The sequence below is a fragment of the Trichosurus vulpecula genome, chromosome 4 (assembly GCF_011100635.1).
Source record: "Trichosurus vulpecula isolate mTriVul1 chromosome 4, mTriVul1.pri, whole genome shotgun sequence".
NCBI classification, from domain to species: Eukaryota; Metazoa; Chordata; class Mammalia; order Diprotodontia; family Phalangeridae; genus Trichosurus; species Trichosurus vulpecula.
The window spans coordinates 125,176,851-125,200,084 of record NC_050576.1 but is presented as its reverse complement, the minus strand read 5'-3'; the positions used below and the strand labels follow the sequence as shown (position 1 = coordinate 125,200,084).

Here is a 23,234-nt window from a genome sequence, read left to right as displayed (position 1 = left end):
TTCTAAAGTACAGGACTAACCATGTAACTCTCAGCTCAAGAAGCTTCAGTGACTCCCCTTTGCCTTGAGGATAAAGAAAAAAAATTCATGTTTGGTATTTAAAGCCCTTCACACTCTGGCTTTAATCTCTCTTTCCAGGCCTATTTCCCTTACTCTTCCATTACTCTTCCATGGCCCAATACGCACTATGATCCAACCGGGAGAGCCAACTTGCTTTTCCCTATACACAATATCCACCTCCTGCCTTTATGCCTTGCCAAGACTGTCCCCCACCTCCGGTAGGCACTTCCTCTTCATCTCTGCTTCTTACAATCCACAACTGACTTCAAAGTTCAGCTGAAGCATCGCTTCCTTCAAGAGGCCTTTCCTGATCTCCTCAGCTAATGCTCCCAAGCTTACTTATCTGTGAACATCTCCCTAGTATCTCCCTACTTATCTGTGTATCTCCCTAGTAGCACACAGGAGGCAGCTAGGTGGCTCAGTGGATAGAGAGCTAGATCTGGAGTCAGAAAGACCTGAGTTCAAATTGGGGCTCAGACATTTACCAGCTATGTGAACTGGGGCAGGTCACTTAACTTCTGTTTGATTTAATCCACTGGAGAAGGAAATGGTAAATCACTCCAGTGTCTTTGCTTAAAAAACCCCGTGGACAGTATTGGTGTCCTATGGGCCACAGAGTCCTGAAGAGTAGGACACGACTGAACGGTAGGTAGAACATAAGCTCCTGGGGGGTAGGGACTTTCTCACTTTTTGTTTTTTGTATCCCCAGCATCTAGTACAATGCTTGGAACATGGTAAGCGCTGGGAAAAAACGCTGTTTAATTGTTTGACTAATCCAGCTAGAAGTCCACCTGAACGGGGCGTCTGAGTGCTGAAGAAGGATCAAGCTTGGCAAGTAGGAGACGATAGAAAAGTGTAGGTCCTGCCAACTCTTGTTCAGAGTTGTTCAGAGTTATAAAGAATTTGAATTCAAACTCCAGGTCCGCTAATCACTAGCAAGATCATTTTAATGCTGGTTTCCAGTGGTGGCAACCCTTAAGTTCTCCTTTCATGAGCTGCTGTGACCAAAAAATTCATCACCCACTATTGCCAAACTTCTCAAAATTTAATGAGGTTTGTCACAGAATCGTAGAATTGGAGCTAGAAGGAAACCAAGAGGCCGCCTAGTCCAATCTTCTCATTTTGCAGGCAAGAAAACTCACAATGAAAAAGGTTAAATGACTCATCCAAGATCATACTTAATAAGTAAGCAGAAGAGACAGGATCTGAACCTGGGCCCTCTCTCCAAAGTGGATGCTCTTTCCATCACACCATGCTACCTCCTCATCTAATAACAGCTCTTCTGAGTCACTGTTGTTGTTCGTCCTTTGTTCTGGCCAATGACATCAGGAAGGTCATGATGTGCAAGTGAACTGGATTTAAGTGAGTCAGGGCTGCGCAAAGTCACCAGCCTCACTTTCTCCTCCGGAGCCATCGGGGTCCAGTGGCCAGATATAGATCAGGGCAACTGGAGATGGTCCTGGACGCAGCGAGAGACCTTGGCCTTTTTTATCCCCCGGTCTCAGTTTGTCTGAGGCAACGCCCATTCAGTGATTCACTGGAGTCATGCTGAAAGCTCAAGATGTGGCTATGCAGGTGGAGGATTGGACTTTGGAGTCAGGAAGACTTGAGTTTAAATCCCGTTTCAAACAATTATTACTTATGTGACCCCTGGCAAATCATATAGACTTTTTTCTCATCTGTAAAATGGGTATAATAGCACATTCCCCACAGGGTTATTGGGAGACTTAAATGAGATAATTTAGGTAGAGTGCTTTGGAAACCTTAAATTGCAATGAGAAAAGAATTTTTAAGGATGAGATGAAGTTTACGCTCTAGAGAAGAAGGGAAGAGAGAAAGAGAGAGAGAGAGAGAGGGAGGGAGGGAGGGAGGGAGAGAGAGAGAATACAGTCCTCTAAGAACAATGTTGTCTTCGGGGCACTTGGAGTCAAAAAAGATTGAAAGACTAGATAGCAATTTGTTATGCTTTGATAACTTTATAAGAAGGAAGGAAAGGTATGGGGGTGGGGGGCAAGGATATACTAGGGAAGAAGAGGGGAGGAACTGGGCAGGGGGAGTATTTGTTATCTCACATAATGGGAGGGGGGCACAAATAGAAGTCAAAACAAATCCAATCTGATAAACATTTATTAAACACCTAGGGATGTGCCAGTGACTGTGCTAAGTGCCAGGGATACAATTAATAAAGACAGTCCCCGCCCCCAAGAAGCTTACAATCTAATGAAGGAGACAATACATAAAAGGAGTCAAAAAAGTGGGTTTGAGGAGCAGACATCACAGGGGAAGAGGGAAGGGTAATCTTGTTCTGTGGAGCTGAAACCAGGCGGAGCAGCAGGTGCAGAGGGGAGAAAGAAGGGGGCAGGCATCCTGTGACCTCTATTTTGAACTGATGCAGAAGGAGGCAAGAAGATCCAGGAGAACAATTTCTACTATAGTAACAACGTTGTCAAAACGAACAATTTTGAAAGAATAAGTCTGATCAGCCAAGATGCCAAAAGGACTAATGCTGCTGGCCACCTGATGAAAAAGGGATGGATTAGGTATGCAGAGGATGCATCTTTTTGGACATGACCATATGGAAATATGTTATGCTTGATTATTCATATTTGTGGCAGGGTCTTGTTTTTCTTTCCTTTTTTTTTCCGGTGAGGGGAAAGGATGTATGAAGGAGAGGGGCTTGTTAATTGAAAAAAAATCTACTAAAAAATAAACTTTAAAGTGCCATATAAATATTTGCCATTGTTCTTATTCTTAATACCATAAGATTTGCCAGAGCTTATGCTTTTCTGGTATAACCTTTAATAAGTCAAGGTTACTCAGATGCTTCGATGAGGCCATCAAAGTAGGCCCTTGTTGTTCAATCATATTTCAGTTGTGTCCAACTCTTTCGTGACCCCATTTGGTTGGTTTGGGTTTTTTTTTTTTACAAAGGTATTGGAGTGCTTTGGCATTTTCTTCTCCGGCTCATTTTATAGATGAGAAAATTGGGGCAAACAGAGTTAAGTGACTTGCCCAGGGTCACATAACTAGTAAGTGTCTGAGACCAGATCTGAAGTTAGAAAGATGAGTCTTTCTGACTCTAGGCCTAGCATTCTATCCACTGCACCACCTAGCTGCCCTAGGACCCCGATGAAGGTCAGGTAAAGCTACACAGTGAAAAAAAAAATTCCCCACATTCATTAAACAAATCCAAACTTTTATTTACATTGTAGATTAGAAAAGAAACAAATTTCCTTGTGTCTTTCATAAACAAGCAATGGAAGAACTTCCAGAAGTCTCTCAGCAGTGGTTGGAGAAAACCAGAAAAGGGGGATTACCCAGAGCATGCTGACATCAAGAACTCAACTTACTAATTCCAATGAAAATAATATTAGTGCTTTGGTCTCAAAAATATTATAGGAATTAATCTTTCAAAATGAACCTAGTCGTGAGGACAAAACTGGGTTAGTTTGACTTTCACAATTTGAGTTAATTCTTAACCAGGCTTTACAGTTGTCAGGGTCAGATCATGCTGACCTTTCATCATTCACTTCTTTTAGAAACAGTTCCACCCAAAAAGCACCAGGGAAAGGGAAAACATTGGAGGTAGCCTTGTGCCCCCAAGGAATAAACAATTCTCCTTCAGTCTGGGGTTCTCCCCTATCAGTAGCCTTCGTCAGCTTGAAGGTGGCAGTTATCAACAAAATGCCATTACTTTACACCAGTGAATGATACCACACATAACCTTGCTGTCTCCTCCCAAGTTTTGATTCGTTTGATTTAATTCTCCTGCACCTAGTAGACACTCAAAGTTTCTGACTGACATATCTCTAAACCTAGTTTCATTGACAAACAGAAAAAAAGGGAAAAGAGATGAACTTGGAAAGAAGCAAGACTGACAAGGGTCTAATTATCTTATTGGTACGAAAATTCATAACCTGCACTAGTTTCCTTTCATCATTTTGGCTAAAACTTGACCATTTAGGAACACCTTCGATGCTGGCTTCATGTTGCACATAGGTATTCAGGTCAAGCTCATCTTAAACATGAATATTAATATTAATGCTTCAGACTTTGAAAAATCAAGCTACCCTGCAATCAAGCTCCCTTTCTAGCCTTTCGTTTCCAATTGTCCTCATCTTTTTTTTTACTCTACTTCTTCCTCTCATTTAGGTTGCCATCAAGCTGGAATTGATCAGAAAAGCCTGAAAGATGAGGCCTCCATCTGGTGTTCAAGAGACCCACTTGAGTATGGGTGACATTTTTAAAAAATTATTTTCTAACATTCCTGTATTTTCAGTCTCACTGCTGCCAATAGGCTATTCCTGGGCAGGTGTGAGGCCCATGGCAAATCGGATAGTGCTCCTATTCCAAAATGATTCCATAGATAAAATCAAGCTAAAATAAAGCTACAGCTTTTTAAGCACTAACTTTGAAGGTGTTTGTGTGTATATATAATTCAGGTTTGGGGCTTTTTTTTAAAAAGAACCAACTGGTAATTTCACTTTTCTGCTACCTTCCTTCCAGAATTCTAAATTCCGGTTACTACTAATAAAGCCAAACTCTTTACTTCTAACTTCCTTTTCCCCATTGATCTCATTACTTTCTTTTACTTTTACATTTTTCTTCCCTTCTTTGCTCTCTTCTTCTCTTCACTCTCTGTCTTTCTTCTACTTCCTTGTTACTTTCTTCAATTTACCCATTTCCAGAATGGAAAGCCAGCATCCCCTTGTTTTAACTGTCCTGCCCTGACCCAGCCCCAACTTGTTCCCAATCCAAACTACCTCAGTCTTTAGCTTGTACTCTCCTACCTTCATCAGAGAGTAAAAATAAGTGACTTCCAGTAGAGATGGTGGGAGAATACAAAAAGGAGATTTAGCATCCCCTGTAGGGCATTTCATCTGCAAAGATCGGATGGCAAATGGGATCTGTTTTTATTTTGGCCTGGGCTAGCCTTAAACTGGCTGGGCTAGACTGGTAAAATGCCCGGAGCAGACCTTCTGATGAAACAAGGAGCTCGTCAAACAACGACTGACCTTCCTGAAACCTCCAGGCTTTGTTCTGATCTCACCTGAACTCATTAATTCAAAGGCAATAGCCCTTTCAAGCCAAAGAGGTAGATTTAGTCTATCGTAGGCATTTCTTGAATTTGAATGATAATCCAAAACTCATCAATGCTTCTTTCAAGATATCTCAATTCATTGTCCCCCTCCGATTGTTTTTCACAATGGTAACTAAGCTTTCAGCAACAGAAAAACCGGAGGATAAAAGAAGACGGTCCTCCAAATGAGGGCAGCTGTGGGGATGCATAGCATAGAAACGTCTGATTCTAGGTGTTCGGTAAAAGTGGTAAGTCAACTCAAGATTCACTCTGGGAAAGGATCAGCAAACATTCAATTCTTATCCAAAATTTCTCCCCATCTTAATTCACTGGGAGTCTCCTTCCTATTAAGTCCACCCGCCTGGGTTCTACCTTTCTTGTGGGTCTCCTTTAGGCTGCTGAGCCACAGACACAGGATTTAGCAAACTAATTTTTCTATAACTGAGAATCTTGTCTGAGAGAAACTCCAACTTATCTTTTTGGCCCCATACTTCATAGTACATGCTTCCCTTTGATCAGGATTCCATTGATGGCAGGACACTCCAAAGATGAAAAGCACCAGAAAGCAGGGAAAGGATTGATTCATTAACATCTCTCATCCACCTCCACAAGAAAGGACAGTGTTTTTTTTTCTCTATATAGTCCCAAGTAGTTTCTGGGTCAAAGTCCATGATGCTTGCTTCATTGTGATCCCAGGGTGGCAGGGTCAACGTTCTCTAGCAGGACACTGCCTCTGTGTGACTTTTGCTAGCGAACCAAGGAAACGAGGGTGGCTGTTGCTGTAAAAGGTGATGAGTAAGCCGAGGCAAATCCTTGCAAACCAATGACAAAGTACCGGCATCCTTTGGTGATCACTTTCCCAACATTCTGTTTTTAGAGAAAGAGAAAAATTACCAGTTAGTACTAAAAATGATGATGCAGTGGATAGAGTGCCAACCTTGGAGTTAGGAGGACCTGAGTTCAAATCTAGCCTCAAGACACTATCTGCATGACCCGGGGCAAGTCACTTGACCATTTGCCTCGGTTTTCTCATTTGTAAAGTGAGCTGGAGAAGGAAATGGCAAACCACTCCATTATCTTCACCATAAAAAAAAACCCAAACCCAAATGATGGGGTCACAAAGAGTCAGACATAACTAAATAACAACAAACTATTCAAACTTCTCATGAGTAAAGGGAGAATGAATTTAATCACTGTCCCTTATTCCTCTAAAAAAAAAGGCAATCCCAGAAGAATTAATAGTGTTATTCAAGAGAGCTACATTAAATCAAATACTAATGGGTCTGGGACAGGTATGAACTAGTTAATGTTCCCTGGCTGCCTGATACTAGGTTAGTCACTTGACCTCTGAGTTTCAATTTCCACATCTATAAAATGGGTGTAATGATACTTACAATCATTACGAAGTCCTGTTGTAACCATAAAGTGCTGATATAAATAACAACTTCCCTCTTTGTTAATCTCTCTCTCATATATTCAGATTGATCTGTGATCTCGTTCATTCCCAGGTTCCCCCCAACAAAGCAGATCACAGCCTACCCCTGCCCATCCTGTGTGACTTTCATCCCTGTCCTCCCAAAGTTCCCCACTGGTGACTGCCCAATGAGCCAGAGGGGCTTCCTCACTTTCCCACAACACTGGGGAGACAGCAGTGGAGCACTCTGACCATCTTCCCACCCCATCATCCTTCCTCACTCTCACTGTGTTGCCAGTCCATCTCTTTCTGTCCTGTAATTCTTTGATGATATCGTTTACTCCTGGTTTTTCTTCATAGTTCATCCCTGGTTATAAATTGTAGCCCGTTCATATGCAATTTTTCCATTGCCTTTTGTCTCAGTTGCTTAGTCTAATAAACAACGAGCGTTTATTAAGAATTTACTATGGGCCAGGCAATGTGCTAGGCACTGCTGTTCCCGGTCTCAATGGAGATAAACTGTATGAATTGAAAAAATGAGCCTTTGCTATTATGGAAGCTTGGGGTCAGTAAAAGTACTTTGCATTTTCCGAAAGTAATCCAATCCAACCCACTGTTTCCTTCTTTATAAACTCTAGGCAAACACATTATATATCTATATTGTGTGTCCCAGACAGGGGCATGCTGAAGCCAGCAGGAACCTGCAGCTTGCTAGTTAATTGTTGAGCTTTCATTGTGAGCATTTATTTACACCTCAGAAATCAGCAAACACTACAAATCAGGGCTTGCTTTTTGTTTTGTTGATTGACTAGACTTGGGAAAAGTGATAGTAATGCAGATTAAAACTTAAAAGTGTGTCTGCATACCCCCTCCCTGCCTGGTTCAGCTTTTCCTGATACACTCGTTTTACTCAATAGGCCTGATCACAGTAGGCAAATGATGAGGAGGAGGAGGACGATAACAATTACAATTGGTATTTCTATAGAACTTTAAGGTCTGCAGAGTGTTTTAAATACATTATCTCAATGGAACCTCAAGACCCTCAGTCCCCCATATACATTCTGTTAAACCGACTCGTTTGTTGTTGTTCAGTCAGTCCTACTCTTTGTGACTCCATTTGGGGTTTTCTTGACAAATATACTGGAGCGATTTTGCCATTTCCTTCTCCAGCTCATTTTACAGATGAGGAAACTGAGGTAAACAGGGTCAGGTGACTTGCCCAGCGTCACACAGTTAGGAAGTCTCTGAGGCTGGGTTTGAACTCAGGATGAGTCTTCCTGATTCTTAGTTCAGTGCTCTATCCACTACACCACCCAGCTGCCCCAGACCTTCACATAGAGGTAATAATTTAAAAAATGCTTATTGACCTGACCTGACTTGGACAAACTTGACAAAAAGTGCTAAGACCAATTAAATGGAGTCAATTTAAGGGTATTCAAGGATGAAAATATCAAGAATTTAATAACTGTTATTATTAAAATTGGATCAAGAACCAGATAGGGAAGGAAAGATAAGCCTAGGGTGTGACGTGAATGAGTGTGTGTAAGGTAGAGTACTATTTAAACATTACTGTTTATAAACACACATATTTGTAAAATTTCAGAGTCCATGGAGGATAAACATTTTCCATATGTATACTATACACTAGCGACTCATTATTCTATGGTTGGACTCAATTTAAAGCAAAAGTGACTTAAGAATTCAGGGTTCGAGATCTTTTTCTTCCCCTTCCCCAACGCCCCTCCCCCATTTTGGTGCCCGCTATTTTGAGCTACCACTATTACTGAGTTACATCCTAATCATTTTTTTAAAAAGTGACCCACATCGAGTGAGCGCTTCATTGGTGTGGGGTGCTCTGCTGGAAGCACCCAACACAGACCAAGTTCATACTCCCTAGGGAATTCCTTCCGGCCGGTGGGGCAGACAACAGGACAGTACTAATGTAAACATGACACCCAGACGGGAAAACCGAACAAAGCAGGTTCAGGGTAATCAAGTTGGTCCCTTAATTCCCTCTGCACTTCAAAGAAGCAGGAAATGTTAGGATGCTCAGAGACTGGGGAAAGTGGTCTCACATAGTGGGATCTTTTCATCTCTCTGTCTCTCTGTGTGTCTTTCTCGCTGGTTTTTAACTATGCAGCTCAGAACCCAAAGCACTTCACCCAGTCATCCATCATACCTTCAAGAGAGAAGTGTCCAGCACTCACTGGACACTTCCATTTTACAGATGAGAAAACTGAGTCCAGGAGGTACTACCATAGCACACAGGCACACTATCCTAGAGGTTCTTGACTAAGCCTTTCATTGGCAAGGAATTTAGACCTTTCTGCAGTCTTTCCCCTCCCTTCTTATCCTCCCCTTCTACCCACCCCATTTTTATACGTGAAAGAAATATCCCTTCACTGGATGTTGTGTCTGTGCATATGCATCCTTGCTTGAAGAAGCTCAAATGAATACAAAACTTGACTGATCTAAGAGTCATTTTTAGCTGACGACACAGAGTTAACCATGAATCTTTGACTAAAATCCAGGTCTTCTCAGTAGAATCCAGTGTTTGTCTCACTACCCAGAATGATATCTAGTGAAAAACTGAAATCCAGAGATCAATGGATATGGAATAAAAATACTCAGGTTAGGATCTTAACTCTGTTATTTACGTGCTGCCTATGTGACCTTGGGAAAATCACTTCTCCTGGGAGTTTACTCCTCTGTAAAATTAGGGGCTAAAAATAGTTCATCTCAAAGCTCTCTCATGTCCTTCCAGGTCTAAATCCCATGATTCACCTCCCCTTCCTTTCCTTCTCACCACCAATTGTTCAGAAAATCTTTTCATGGTGAATCTCTTAAATGTAATATGCTATATTCCTTTATAAAAACTAACACACATCACTTTCTAAGAGACTTTTAAGCATGTATCTAGATAACTAACAAAACTCATCTGAAGCTGTGTACCTCAATGGCTACACATGCATTGTCTGATTTTCTGATCTTGCCTTCAACTATTCCAAGACTGGAAGACTCAGAGAGTCATTCTGCCGATGAGGAAACTGAGGCTTTATGAAGGGGAAATGATTTTCCCAAGGTCATCTAGGTAGTTAGCGGCTGAGCTAGTATTCAAACACAGGTCCGCTGATCCCAAACCCAACACTCTTTCTGCTACTCCATGATGCTTTTTGAGAACCCTACAGAGACTTAGCAAGGTTTGTATTCACTACTTCCATGAAGCCTTCCCCTATTACCACAGTTCCCTGCCCCCCACCCTGTCCTGACCCAAATGGGGTCCCAAAGAGTCAGACATGACTGAAATGACTGAACAAGTAAGGGTAGGGTAGAGGAAGAGAAGAGTATGGAGATATGCATTTTTGGAATGCTCTTGCAAAGCTAACAGGAGTCATTTCACATGTGAAGCAACAAAACAATTTTTAAATTTATTTGTGATTTTTTTTGGCAAGGCAACCAGGGTTAAGTGACTTGCCCAGGGTCACACAGCTAGTAAATGTCAAGTGTCTGAGACCAGATTTGAACTCAGGGCCAGTGCTCTACCACCTAGCTGCCCCAACAAATTTTTAAAATAAAGACAAGCAGAGAGAAATCCTTTTTAATGTTGAGCTACTAAAATCAAAGATGGCTCATATTTATTTCCCTAAATTTTTTGTGACATTTATGTCATCTATATTCTTGGCTTATTATCTCTTAAGAAGGATTTATCATTTCATCTTTGCCACTACCAAAAATACCTCTAAAATAACTTATTTATTGGAGTGATGTCAAAACATAGCTTTGAGATATGTGGAATAAAGACATGGAAAATATCTATCTGCCAAGGTTTATCTCAATGTCATCCAGAGAGGACAGCTTTTCAGTTTTTGGATCAAAGTGAGAGAGATTCACTCTCACCATTACTGATTTCCTGGGAATAGAGTTTGTGTATGAGTTGGGAGTGGAGTGGATGGGGAGTAGGCAAGGCTGTCCGCCAATTTTTTTTTGGGAGGGGAGAGGTGAAACACAGCATTATTTTTATTCACAATAACCTTGGAGAAATTAATCAAACAAATAGGAAAAAATTCTCCCCTAACTAGGAATGATTAGAATGGAGTTTCCCAGTACAAATGGCAAAATAAGCTTCACATATATGAGAAAAATGCTATTCTATGGAAGCATGGTGGAATATTGGGACAGAAAGGGATGGGGTCCCTTGCCCCCAGTGAATCCAGCTGGACTTGGAACAATTTGAAAACCAGCTCTGACATTACAGGAAAAGAAGAGGCAAAAAAATGCTTATCTCCACAAAAATGGGTTAGGAAGAAAAAGAAATGCCAGGTTTTTTTTTTCTTCTGAAAGTATGTTATAATGTATAACCTATAACAAATTGTTTACTGTCTCAGGGAGAAGGGAAGTAAGGGAAGGAGAAAGAACTCAAAAATTTTTTAAAATGAATGTTTAAAAATTGTCTTTACATGTATCTGGGGGGAAATTTTTTTTTTAAAAAAGGAAGATATGTTATATAAGGATTTCTTTCAGTTATGGTATGGATTCTATAGAGGTTCCTTCCAACTTTAAGTTCTGAGTCCTATGTCTGAAGTCTTATGAGGCCATGAGAAAAGATGGGGTGAGCCTGAATTTGGCTTCCTAGGCTACCAGAGAGGATCTGCAACTGATATAAAAATTCCCAGGCTGAAAAAAAATCCACCAAGAAATTGAATTTCTTCCATCTACCAAAAGAAACACCATATTTTTAAAAGCCATGAAAGACAATGATTATCAAGCTAACAAGCCCATTTAGAGGGGCTAGTCATTTGCTAGTTTTATCCAGATATAAGTTTTTCCTAAAGCTCAGATTTCTTTGTGCTTAGTTACTGAGGTCCAGTGAGGAGGCTTCAACTGTTGGGAGTTAACTGGAATTTGCTTCTATTTCTGAGGCTGCGGTTCTTGACTTCTCAGTAGAAATGGTAACTAAATTCAACTGCCCTTTCCTCTGTCACATTGATTTCCATTGGAGTGGAATCACAGAAATGAAAGTCTAGGAAATCCACTGTCTCTTTAACCACAGCTGTGGGGAAATCTGGTGTTAATGGAGGAAAGCTACCACCAGAGTCAATAGGATGGTGAGATTCATGGTCTTCCTCAGTCTGGTGCAATCTGGGTACAGACAGAAGAGTCACAGAGGAGAAGGTAATTTCTGTTTCTTGTTAGTTGATAAATAACCAGTTAACCCCTTTATGGTGGGGATTTCTCCATTCTGTTTCAAAAGGGGAAACTGCTCTAAACAAGAGAATGATATAATTTCTCTATCATCACTAATTTCTCTAACATCACTACCCTAAAAGAGACAAAATGAGGAAGGCTTTTGATTTTAATCCTGTGAGGCAGGTTATAGGACCATAGATTTATAGCTGGAAGGGATTTCAATATTTTTACAGGTAAGGAAATTTAGGGTCAGAGTCACATGGACAGAGAGTCTGTCTCCAAGGTCAGTACTCTTTACATGTCACCATGCTGCCTGCCTAGAGGTGCTACAGGTATTTCCATTTTACTAATGAAAAATCTGAGACTCAGAATTATCCAATATCCCACAGCTAGTAAGCGATGGAACCTGGACAAGATCCTCAATCTTCTGGCTGAAAGTCCCGTAGTCTTTATATTTCAACAAAGCTGCTACTCAGGGCTCTGGCTTGCTCCCACTCTCCTTGCACTTAACTGCTTTATTTAATTAAAATCTGGATATCTCTACTTTAGCCCCTGGCTTCCCTAAGCCCACCAGTTATAAACGTAGGGTTTTCAAAAGAACAGCTGGGGAAAGACTTTCTGTTTCATGCTTATACTCTTGTCTTTCTTTTCTTACCTTCAACTGGATATTGTTAAACAGCAGATAGAAAATGAAACTCATTTTCCACATAGGACTTCTTTGAGGCGGGTTAAAGAGCAATTACCAAATGTTCCATGAGAACAACCACAGAAATGCAACATATGATTGGTTATATAGGATGCTTAAAAATTCTTAGTGAGGTTTTAAGGTACTAAAGCTAAAAACTGTACTAAGACTTCTGGGACACACTGTATAATTATAATTATAAAATAAAGTTTGATGATGATGATGACGATGATGATGATGATGACAATGAAGAAACCTTACCTTCTGCTTTGTGGCTACACCTTAAGGATCATGGAACCCTTCTATCTGATTTGCAACTTATACTTCATCTGTTGTCTCCTCCATTAGAATGTGAGCCTCTAGAGAGCATGGACCAATCTCCCCTTTTCTCTTCCCAGTCTCACAGTGCACAATACATTGTACACAGTAAGAACTTGATAAATGCTTTTTGAATTCATTCATTAGTAGACAAAGCCTTGTTCTGATGAACCTGATGAGCTGGTGACATAAGGAGAATTTTAAATTTTAAATTCACTTCCTAAATGGGTCAAATTGAGATTCACCAACACTTAGAGGTTATAGAGGTCTGCTCTCATAGAGTCAGTATGGCATAGAAGACAGAGCTCTGGAGCCAGGATTTGGGAGGCTTCAGTTCAGGTTCTGCTTACAAAAGTGATTAGCTATATAACCATAGGCTCCAAAAATAAATTTAAAAATTTGGAGGTGGAGCCAAGATGGCGGCATGAAAACCATAGGCAAGTGCACGGGCCTCCTTTTCTCATCTGTAAAATGAGGATGAACATAGTATTAGTACTAACCTCACAAGGTTGTTGTAAGAATCAAATTAAATATGTAAAGGGCTTTGTGAACCTGAAAGCCTTATATAAATGTCACTATCATTTTAGAGGTCAAGTCCTGGCCTTGGAGAGGTGGGGGAAGAGAAGGGAGGAGGGGAAAGAATTTGTCAAAATATCATAGAAGTTAGAACTGGAAGAAGTCCTAGAGGTTATTTAATCCAATCCCCTTGCTTTACTGATAAAGAAAATGAGATCCAAAGAAATTAACTGATTTGACCAAAGAGTCACAGTTATGAAGTAGTATGTATCATAGATTTAGAGCAGAAAGGGACCATACAAGTCATATAATCTAACACCCTGATATGTGAAGAAACAGAGACCTAAAGAGATTAACTGACTTGGCCAAGCTCTTAGTAAATGGAATATGGGAGCATTGAACATGTGTCTGAGCATAGATATAAATTCCCAATACTGTTCTACATGAGTCCTTGGAAGCTGTGGTATATCATTCCTAAAAAAGACAGGTTCCCTTCCTCCATTTTTGTCTATTTCTTATTGCAGATCAGTTAGCTTTCCTTTAAGTAGTTAGTATGCCATTCCAAGCATATTTATTTAGTATTCATATTATTCTGTTATTTAAGCATAATATAGTTTCTCTTGCTTTTAGGTAAAAAGTATTTGATCATTATTTTAGACCTTTCAATTTGCTCAAACTTATTTATCTTCTAAGTTTCTCTTATCTTCTGAACTTGCACTTTGAACATGCCACCAAGCTCTGGATTTCTCCATAGGAATAGTTAGAAGGCAATGATTCTGTTAAAGATCCATTTTTCTCCCTATAGAAATATGTTAGTTATGTAGAATTGGTGGCCAAGTGGCAAGGTTGAGAGTGCTGGGTCTGGAGTCAGGAAAACCTGAGTTCAAATCTGGCCTCAGACATTCACTAGCTGTGCGACCCTGGGCAAATCGCTTAAACTCTATCTCAGTTTCCTAATCTGTAAAATGGAAATAAGAATAGCATTTGTCTCCCAGGGTTGTTGTGAGAACAAAATGTGACAATATATTTAATGTGCTATGAAAATTTAAAAACATTATAAGCACTATTATGATGATGCTCAACTTTGTAAAATAAGTTGTCTTTGGTTGTAATTTGGTTTTAATTTTCTTTTTGGTATGCCATGTTCCAAGTTTGCTTTTCCTTTCTAATGCTTATTGCATAATATTGTGTGATCCTGACTATAGATCCTTGGTGTGTGATCTCTTTAGATCTAACTACCTGCAATAATTTTCCTTAGACCTAGAAGCTTTGGTGCTTCTTTCAAATGGTGGTGTTTAGATTTTGTCTATTCTCAATTTGTCCTCTAGTTCCAGTAGTTTTAGGCAATTTTCTCAAAATATGGCATCCAGGTTTTTTGTTTTATTATGGTTTTCAGAGAGACCAGTGGTTCTTAAATTACCTCTCCTGTTTTAGACAAGATCTGTTTTCCAGACATTTCTTACCTCATTTGATCCTCACAACAACTCTGGAAGGTAGGTGCTATTATTACCGCATTTTACAGGTGAAGAGACTGAGGCAAACTTACCTAGGGACTTACCTAGAGACTGAGTGACTTACCTAGGGTCACATAGCCAGCAAGTGTCTCACTCTCATCAATGGGAAATAATTAGAAGGGGATGGAGTTAATTAAAGTCTCATTGGTTACACTGTTTCAACTATGAATACATTTTGATATTTTTCTTGTAAAAAAAAATCATCCTTCCTATGCACCTTCCTCTTAGAGACTTCTTTCAGGGTTCTGCTCATCTGCCATCTCCCATGGGAAACCTGTTCTGATCCCCCTTTTGGCTACCTGGAGGTGATCCTCAGCTCCTCAGGTGATCTTATGTCAATATATTTATTTAGCTGTTTTTCCCCCTCAGTAGACACTGAGGGGCAGGTAGGTGGCACAGTGGATAGACTGCCAGGCCTAGAGTCAGGAAGACTCACCTTTCTGAATTCAAATCTAGCTTAAGACACTTACTAGCTGTGTGACCCTGGGCAAGTCACTTAACCCTCTTTGCCTCAGTTTCTTCATCTGTCAAATGATCTGGAGAAGGAAATGGCAAACCAGCTTAGTATCTTTGCCAAGAAAATCCCAAACAGGATCACATGGAGTAGGGGATGATTGAAAATCAACAACAACTCCCACCTCCCAATAGAATGTCAGCTCCTTAGGAGAGGGGCTGTTTTTCATTTGCCTCTTTATATCCTGGCACTTTGCACATAGTAGGCACTTAATAAGTGTTTGTGGAATTAAAGTCCACCTCTCTTTTCATTTCATTTTTTTTAATCCCCACTGTCTTGCAATGCCTGGAATTTAGTTGACACTTAATAAATGATTGTTGACTTTAATTGAAATCTATCACTCTTTTCATCGTTGCAGCATAGGGTAGAAGGAGGGGGATTTGGGGGATGGGCAATGTTGACTAGGGAGGGCATTGCAAGGACTTACTCATTTATTTTTACTCGTTTGTCATACTCACAAAGATTTTTCACACCAGAGCTCATGTACTATAGCAATCAGCAGCCACATTTATTTTCTTTAAATAGTAGCTAGAAGAGACTTGGACGTAAATTGAAAATCTGATCAATGAAAAAAAGTTATTATCCTTCTTTGCTGTGTTTTAGTGAATCGTTTTTAAAAGCCATGCTTTTTTTCTAGTATCTATCTATCTATCTATCTATCTATCTATCTAGTATCTATCTCCTTTTACCAGTTTGACTCAAGTGATATGAAAACGAAATCTCAGAGCAATTAGAAGAGCTCACATTTTACAGCCCCAATATTACTATGCAAAAGCACTCTCTACATGAGCGACAGTGTGACATATTGGAAAAACTGCTGGATTTGGCAACTAAAGACCTGAATTTTCCTGGGAGCTCTGTCACTACTCGCAGAATCTTAGGCAAATCATGTAACTCCATTGGGCCTCAGTTTCCTCATCTGTAAAATAAGGTGCTTGGACTATATGACCCCTAAGATGCTTTCTAGCTTTCAACCTATGATCTCTGAGCCTATGACCCTCTCCTATCCTCCCAAATGGGTCAGCTTGGCTTTTAAGACCATATTTCCTTCTAGATCAGATGGTACTCAGTTGATAGAACCATCTAACAAACAGGAGCTAACAGCTGTACTAAAACGGTGAAATGACTACGTTGCTGAAAGCAGGCAGCGTGGTTGTATGGATTAGATATTGATGGTGATGCCTACATTAAATATTCCGCTTCTCACCCACCTCTGCTCCTGACTCACCAGCCTCTTCCACCTCCTCACCAACAGCCTTCTCCCCCTGAAGCTGCCCCCCACGCTATGGGCTCCACTCCTCTGTACCAACACTCCCCTTTCCAGCTCCCTTTTATGTGTTGGCTTCTCCCATTAGAATGCTAACCCCTAGAGGAGACTGTCCTTTTTTTTTTGGCCTGTATTTATATTCTACTCAGGTGGAAGCAGGCTTCTATATGTAGTGACTTGTAAAGATAGAAACTCTGTTACTATAGCGTGAAAGACATGACTTTTCTCTTGTAGGAAAAGAGAAGAGGAACAAAGTGGATACTTTTACTTCCTCCAATGAGGGAGGGAAAGGCTTATCCGTATTCACTGTTTTATTATCACACTCGCTGCAAGTCAATAAGAACAATTAAAATTAGAAACTGACTTCTATTCTCAATCTCCATGATAGGCATTGAATGTAGTGTATAGCAGACAGATTGCCGGCCTTGTAGTCAGAAGACCTGGGATCAAGCTTCTCAATGAAAGCACCTAGGTGGTTCAGTGGATAGATTGCTGGACCTGGAGTCGTGAAGACCCAAGTTCAAAAATGAACTGTGTGACCCAGGGGAAGTCACTTAACCTCTGTTTGCCTCAATCTACTGAAGAAGGAAATGGCAACCCACTCCAGTATCTTTGCCAACATACCCCATGGACAGTCCAGTCCACAGAGTCATGAAGAGTTGGACCTGACTGAACTACTACAACAACAAGCTTCATGATACTGGACAACTCACTTAACTGCTTAAGCCTCAGTTTCCCCAAAGAGAAGATACTATCTAAACTACTTATCTAACTTGCACTTGGAGTCAAGAAGATCTGAGTTCAAATTCTGAATGAGGCTCTTCTTTGCTTGTGGTTACAGCCAAGCAATTTAATCTCAGCCTCAGTAAAGTACTTTGTAAACTTGCAAGTGTTATATCAGAAAAGAAGGGGCAGGAAAGACAAATTTATCAAGTGGTAGGCATTGTGCTAAGCACTTTACAAATATGACCTCATGTCATCCTCACAACAACCCTAAGGATCAATACTATTATCTCCATTTTACAGTTAAGGAAACTAAGGCAAACAGAAGTGACTTTGCCAGGGTGACACAGCAAATAAGTGTCTGAGGTTGGATCTGAGCTCAGATTGTCATGGGCCCTCTATCTCCTACTCCATCTCTATTCTGCCTCATCATTATCAGTTGTTAGTAGGGGCTAAATAAATGCTTGTTCCCTTTTTCTACCCTTCTCCTGACCTGCCATGAATGAGTTCACAATTCTAATTTTTTTAACACCCTGGATAGATCTAATTTTCCTTAATTAATCAAGAAGTATTGTTAAGGTTAAAAAAAGTGATAGATTACTTTTAATTTAAAAATGAATGGCATGCAACAACAGGAAGGGTGGAGGAGACAGAGCCTGTTGATTTATGACACTTTTTTTTTAATTTAGTGCCCTGACACTGAACAAGTTGGAAATCCCTGCCTTAATCTAATCCTAACATCAAGAGAAGTTCTCTCTGTTGAGTGCAATGGAACCATGAAAACCAATAAATGCTATCTTTACCTGGGAAGACACTCTTTGGAAGTCTCCCTGCTGAGGCTCAGAAAGGTTGGGCGGCATGCCCACAATAGCAAAGAATTAGAAGCTATAAGGATTGGTGTACATGAGGCTGCAGCCCCAGATCAGGAAAAATCTTGGTTCCTGTCTGTTAGGCATGAAACAGTGTGAAACTTCCATTTTGAACCATTCTAGCCTTTTCTCTTGCTCCCCTTCCCCCTAGAGTCCTTGAAACTTCTTCCCCTCTGATTTCCCTCCTCCAGCCCCCAAACTAAAGCAAACAAACCATGCCTGCTGGTCACAAAACATTCAGCACTGAAATAACCAGCTGGAAGAGGGACTAGGAGAGTTAACAAGTACAATATTTATGTATTTGTTGAATTACCCAGCCCTGGAAATATCTGCAAATAATGGAGAGAAGGTGGGGGGAAATGAAATCTCCAAAGGAAACAAAGTCCCACTGCTGAGGCTTCATAATGGTGTGGAGGTTGGGACTGGGTTTTCCAAGGCTATTCTAATAGAATATAAGCTTTGGAATAGTCTGGGCAGTCAACAAGAATTTATTAATCACCTACTGTGTACCAGGCACCATACTGCTCAAGACAGAAAGAAAGGCAAAACCAACCAAATACACAAACAAAAAATAGCCACTGCCCTCCAGGAGCTTACAAGTTAATGGGAGAGACAACATGCAAACAACTGTGTATAAACAAGATAAATACTGGATGAATTGAGGAAACTGTCAGAAAAATGGCACTAAGATTAAGGCTTCTTGCAGAAGGTGGGACTTTAGGAGTCTAACAGATTTCTTGACGTGCCTCTGGAGTTGGAGGACCTTCTTCACATCTTCCCTTTGATGTTTGCTCTGCGTGTGTGACCATGGTCAAGTCATTTAACTACTGTAGTCTTTTGTTTCCTGTCTTTTAAAGGAAGGGGTTGGACTAGATGGTCTACAAGGTCCCTGCCAGCTCTAGAATTCTACGACCCTATGATGCTAGGCAGTTTGGGAGGCTGTATCTGAGGACCAGCTTTTGTGGTCAGAACAGCCCGAGGACTGCCTTAGAAGAGGCTTCTGGCCATCTCCCAAGTAACTGTAGCATCCACACCAATGACATCACACTTTCTTGAAAGTAGTAGAGTATTTTTGCCAGTGGGAGTGGGGTGGATATAAGACTGAAGGGAAAGAAGGGAAGGAGGCAGAGCATGATTAATTTACATGCAATTTCCAAATAATCCAATCAATCAGCATTTATTAAACACCTGCTGTGTATCAAAAGGGGCAGCTAGGTGGTACAATGGATAGAGTGAAGGGCCTGGAGTGAGGAAGACATCTCCTGGAGATCAAATCCAGTCTCGAATGTGTACTAGCTATGTGACCCTGGGTGAGTCACTAAATCCTGATTGCCTCAATTTCCTCATCTGTAAAATGAGCTAGAGAAGGAAATGGCAAACCATACTAGTATCTTTGCCAAGAAAACCCCAAATGGGGTCACAAAGACTTGGACATGACTAAGAAAAAGAAACATCATCATCATGTGTTAGAAACTGTTCTTCCTCTTCTAAACAGTTTAACAGAACTACTGATTTAAAAATTTTTTAAAAATACACATTCTAGGCCAAACTTTGCTTCTGTGCAAATTTTGTTTCAATTCAATTCCACAAGCGTTTATTAAATACCTACTCTATACCAGGCTAGGTTTACAAAACCAAAACCAAACAACTCCAGCCTCAAGGTGCTTACGTTCTATTGTGATGAAACAACATGAGTGTCAAAAAATTCATTAAATTTTAACTCAATTTGTGGCAGGAAGCCAAAAGCCTAACATGAGGGGTAGTTTGTTCAAAACAGAAGGGAATACCAAGGGGCTCAATGAAAGAGTAAAATGTGATGGAGGGACAGCAAAGGGATAGCCTTGATCTGGATAGGGAATGGAGGCCAGGAAAGGACGAGCCTTCAGCCTAGACAATCTACTATTATTCAGAATCACTATGTGACAATCCTCCAAAACAAAATTACTGGGGTTCTGAGCAAAACTATAGGACAGTAGATTGTTATCCTCTTGACAGTAGCAATGGCCAAAGGTTGAACACACAAATTAGATGGTTTAGAGTAGTTAACAAATATGAGAAAAAATAGTGGGATGGGTTTCATAACAACCCACAATATATAATTTGAGAGCTTACAAGAGGTTTTCCCAGTCTTTGGGGGGTAGTTAGTAAAGGCATTATTTCTATTTCACAGATGAGGTACAAGAGATTAAATTAATTTACTAGGGTCACACGCCAGAAAGTATCAAAGCTGGAATACAAACTCAAAATCCAACAACACTTCCCTTAGAGCTGCCTCAGAAGCCTAGAGAAATCAGAAAGGGATCAAGGAGAAGTCTTTCCTATGGCAGAAATCTACCAGACCCAGAGAAATCCAGGTAGCGTTTCTGTAATGGAAAAACCAGATGATCTGAATTCTAGTTATGGCTCTGACACTAATTCTCAGTGAAGTCCTGGGCAAGTTATTCCACTGTCCTATGCCTCAGTTTACTCATGTGTAAACAGAAGGCACTGGAGCAGGTTGACCCATCCTAAAATTTGCAGAGCTCACTCCTCAAATGAGCCAGAGAGTAAATCAACATGTATTTATTAGACACTTGTTATAAGATGATCTGTTTCCCCAAGTGTTCTTTGCCCAAACAGGGACTAGTTTGGGAAGCTGAAGTATTGACCCGTGAATTTTTTGGGGTGTCAGAGGCCGAGAGGGCCATCTCTAGACTGCGGTGAGGGCACCTGTCACCTCTTCCCCAGCTCTCAGCCTCTGCGCAAGCTTTGTGCCAGGGAGACTAGTGTGGAACGCGCCTCGAGCGCAGGAGTTGGAGAGAAAGGATGCTGACAGCAGACCCTCTGTGCTGGAAGTCTGAGGTCAAGAAGCCCCGCTGCTCCAGCATCTCAGCTGTCGGAGGACAAGAACAGACAGCGTTGTCCCTTTCCTCAGAAGCGTCCACATCGGGACGTGGGCAACTCTGATCCCAGTCTCCTCCTCCCGCGATCCCCCCATACCTTGCCATACTTCTTCAGCTTCTTCCGATATTTCTTTTTGGGCTTTTCTCCGGCTGTCTGCTCCTCCAGGGGTTGGTATCTCTCCGGGACAAAGGCAAAGTGAACTTTCCTGGAGCGGGCTGCCTTCTCCTCCCTCGCCTCACCCTGGGGCCCCGGGCGCTGCAGAGGCTTTTCTTGGACTTCAGTCTCCCTTTCTTCCTCCTCCTCGTCTTCTAATTGGGGGTGCTGAAGGATATAGGCCTCCTCCTCCTCTCTGTCCCGCCTCGGGAACCTGCGAAGGTATCTGCCTTCAGCCTTCTCTCGGAGCCTGGCGCCCACCGTCATGCTGCCACCGGAGCTGCTGAACCTGGGCTGAATGCGGAGGAGAGGGGAGGAGAGGAGAGGATTGAAGAGAGAACCTTTAGTCCACGCCTTCTCCTTGACCCTTGGTCCTGTGACTATACTGGACCGGACCCGAGGGGCCGAAGAGCTCGGGTTCCTGGCGCCCCCTTGTAACGAGGGCCAGTATTGCCTATATAAATGCTAGCAGTTAATACTACTGCTGCTACTATTACTAATTGATACTTCGTGAAACCCTTCAAAACTCTTTCCTTACAAGGACTCAGTGTGGTAAGGAGAGCAAATATTATTATCCTCAGGAGCAGAGTGACTTATCCAAGGTCACTTTTCTTACATGAATCCTTTGATTCTAAGCACTGTCCCCACTTTTCAGTGCCAAATGGTGAGCTTGCCAAAAAGACTATTTTATGGAGAACTCACTCACACCAGGTAATGATTCACGTGGTGGTCAGAAAAGGGGATAGAAGGACACTCTCAAGATCTCTCTTCAGAACTTTGGAATTAATTGTGTGATGTGGGAGACACTGGCACAAGACTGCTCACCATGGTGTGCCCCGATCAGAGAAGGCGCTGCACTGTATGAGCAAAAGCAGAAACTCAAGATGGGCAAATTTAGATAATCCACCCCAAATGTTCACATGGACTATGTGTGCCCAATCTGTGGTAGAGCCTTCCAAGCTCATATTGGTCTGATCAGCCACCATCGGATACATTGTAACTTAACTCTAACATAGCATGTCATTTTGGTCCTCTTGAAGAAACGAAGGACACCAACCAACCGTCCAACCAACCAATCATTGCCTCATATCAAAGATATTATCAACTAGGACTACCAAGTCTTTCCTAGTAAGCTAGCAAGCTACCTCCAAGTAAAAACAACCTTATTACTTAGCATTGCTACTATAACCTTCAAAAACAAAACAAAAACAAAAAACAAAAACAAACCACAGGGTAATAGTCCTGTGAGATAAGTAGTGTCTATTCATATGCATTTCACAGTTGAGTAAACTGAGGTGCCATAAAGACAAATCATTTACTAAATGCCTACTGTATGTTAGGTTCTGTGCTAGGTGCTAGGGATATGAAGAAAGGCAAACAAACCAGTCCCTGGTCTCAAAGAGCTCACAATCTAATGGGGGAGACAACATGAAACGAAGGGACTATGTACAAACCAGATCCATACAAGCTAAATTGTAGATCATCTCAGAAAAGAAAGGCACTAAGATTAAGGAGGACTGGGAAAAGCTTCTTGCAGAAGATGGGACTGTAGCTGATCCTTGAAGGAACCAGGTACCCAAGAGGTAGAACTGAAAAGCGAGATAGTTCCAGCCATGGGGGACAATTAGTGAAAATGCCCACAGTCAGAGATGGAGTTTATTGTGAAAGGATCATAGATTATGGTGGGGGACGGGGGAGGGCAGGTAATGTGTAAGAAGACTGGGAGTGGAGGAAGGGGCCAGGTTATGTAGGGCATTAAAGGTCAAAGGATTTTATATGCAATCCTGAAAGCAATAGGGAGCCACTGAATGGGGGGGCCGGAGGGGGACGGGGTGGGAGGGTAAAGGAAAGGGCAACTGGTCAGACTTATACTTTTAGAAGACCAATTTGACAACTGAAAGGAGGGTGGATTGGAATGGAGAGAGACTGGAGGCAGAGAGACCAGTCATCAGGTTATTGCAATAATCCAGGTGTGAGGTGACAAGCTTTGTCAGTGAACTTGACTTATTGGCCGTTAAACAAGAAGAGCTAACAACTCAGTTGATAAATTT

The 23,234-nt window shown here is 41.3% G+C and overlaps 1 protein-coding gene across 1 annotated transcript; it reads right to left on the bottom strand.

Annotated features, from left to right (window-relative positions):
- Positions 1-3,235: 3,235 nt before the first annotated feature.
- Positions 3,236-21,575, bottom strand: C4H1orf115 (chromosome 4 C1orf115 homolog). Its single transcript, XM_036755434.1, has 2 exons — positions 21,127-21,575; positions 3,236-6,007 (listed from the first exon to the last, which is right to left on the bottom strand). Exons 1-2 carry the CDS (start codon positions 21,448-21,450, stop codon positions 5,888-5,890), a joined length of 444 nt encoding a protein of 147 aa, XP_036611329.1. The 5' UTR covers positions 21,451-21,575; the 3' UTR covers positions 3,236-5,887.
- Between the last annotated feature and the right edge of the window lie 1,659 nt (positions 21,576-23,234).

Excerpts from the sequence above, each read along its gene's own strand:
- C4H1orf115 (XM_036755434.1), bottom strand. The coding sequence starts at position 21,450 with ATGACGGTGGGCGCCAGGCTCCGAGAGAAGGCTGAAGGCAGATACCTT. Across the intron at positions 6,008-21,126 it reads AGCTGAAGAAGTATGGCAAG|AATGTTGGGAAAGTGATCAC; the intron begins GTATGGGGGGAT and ends CTCTAAAAACAG.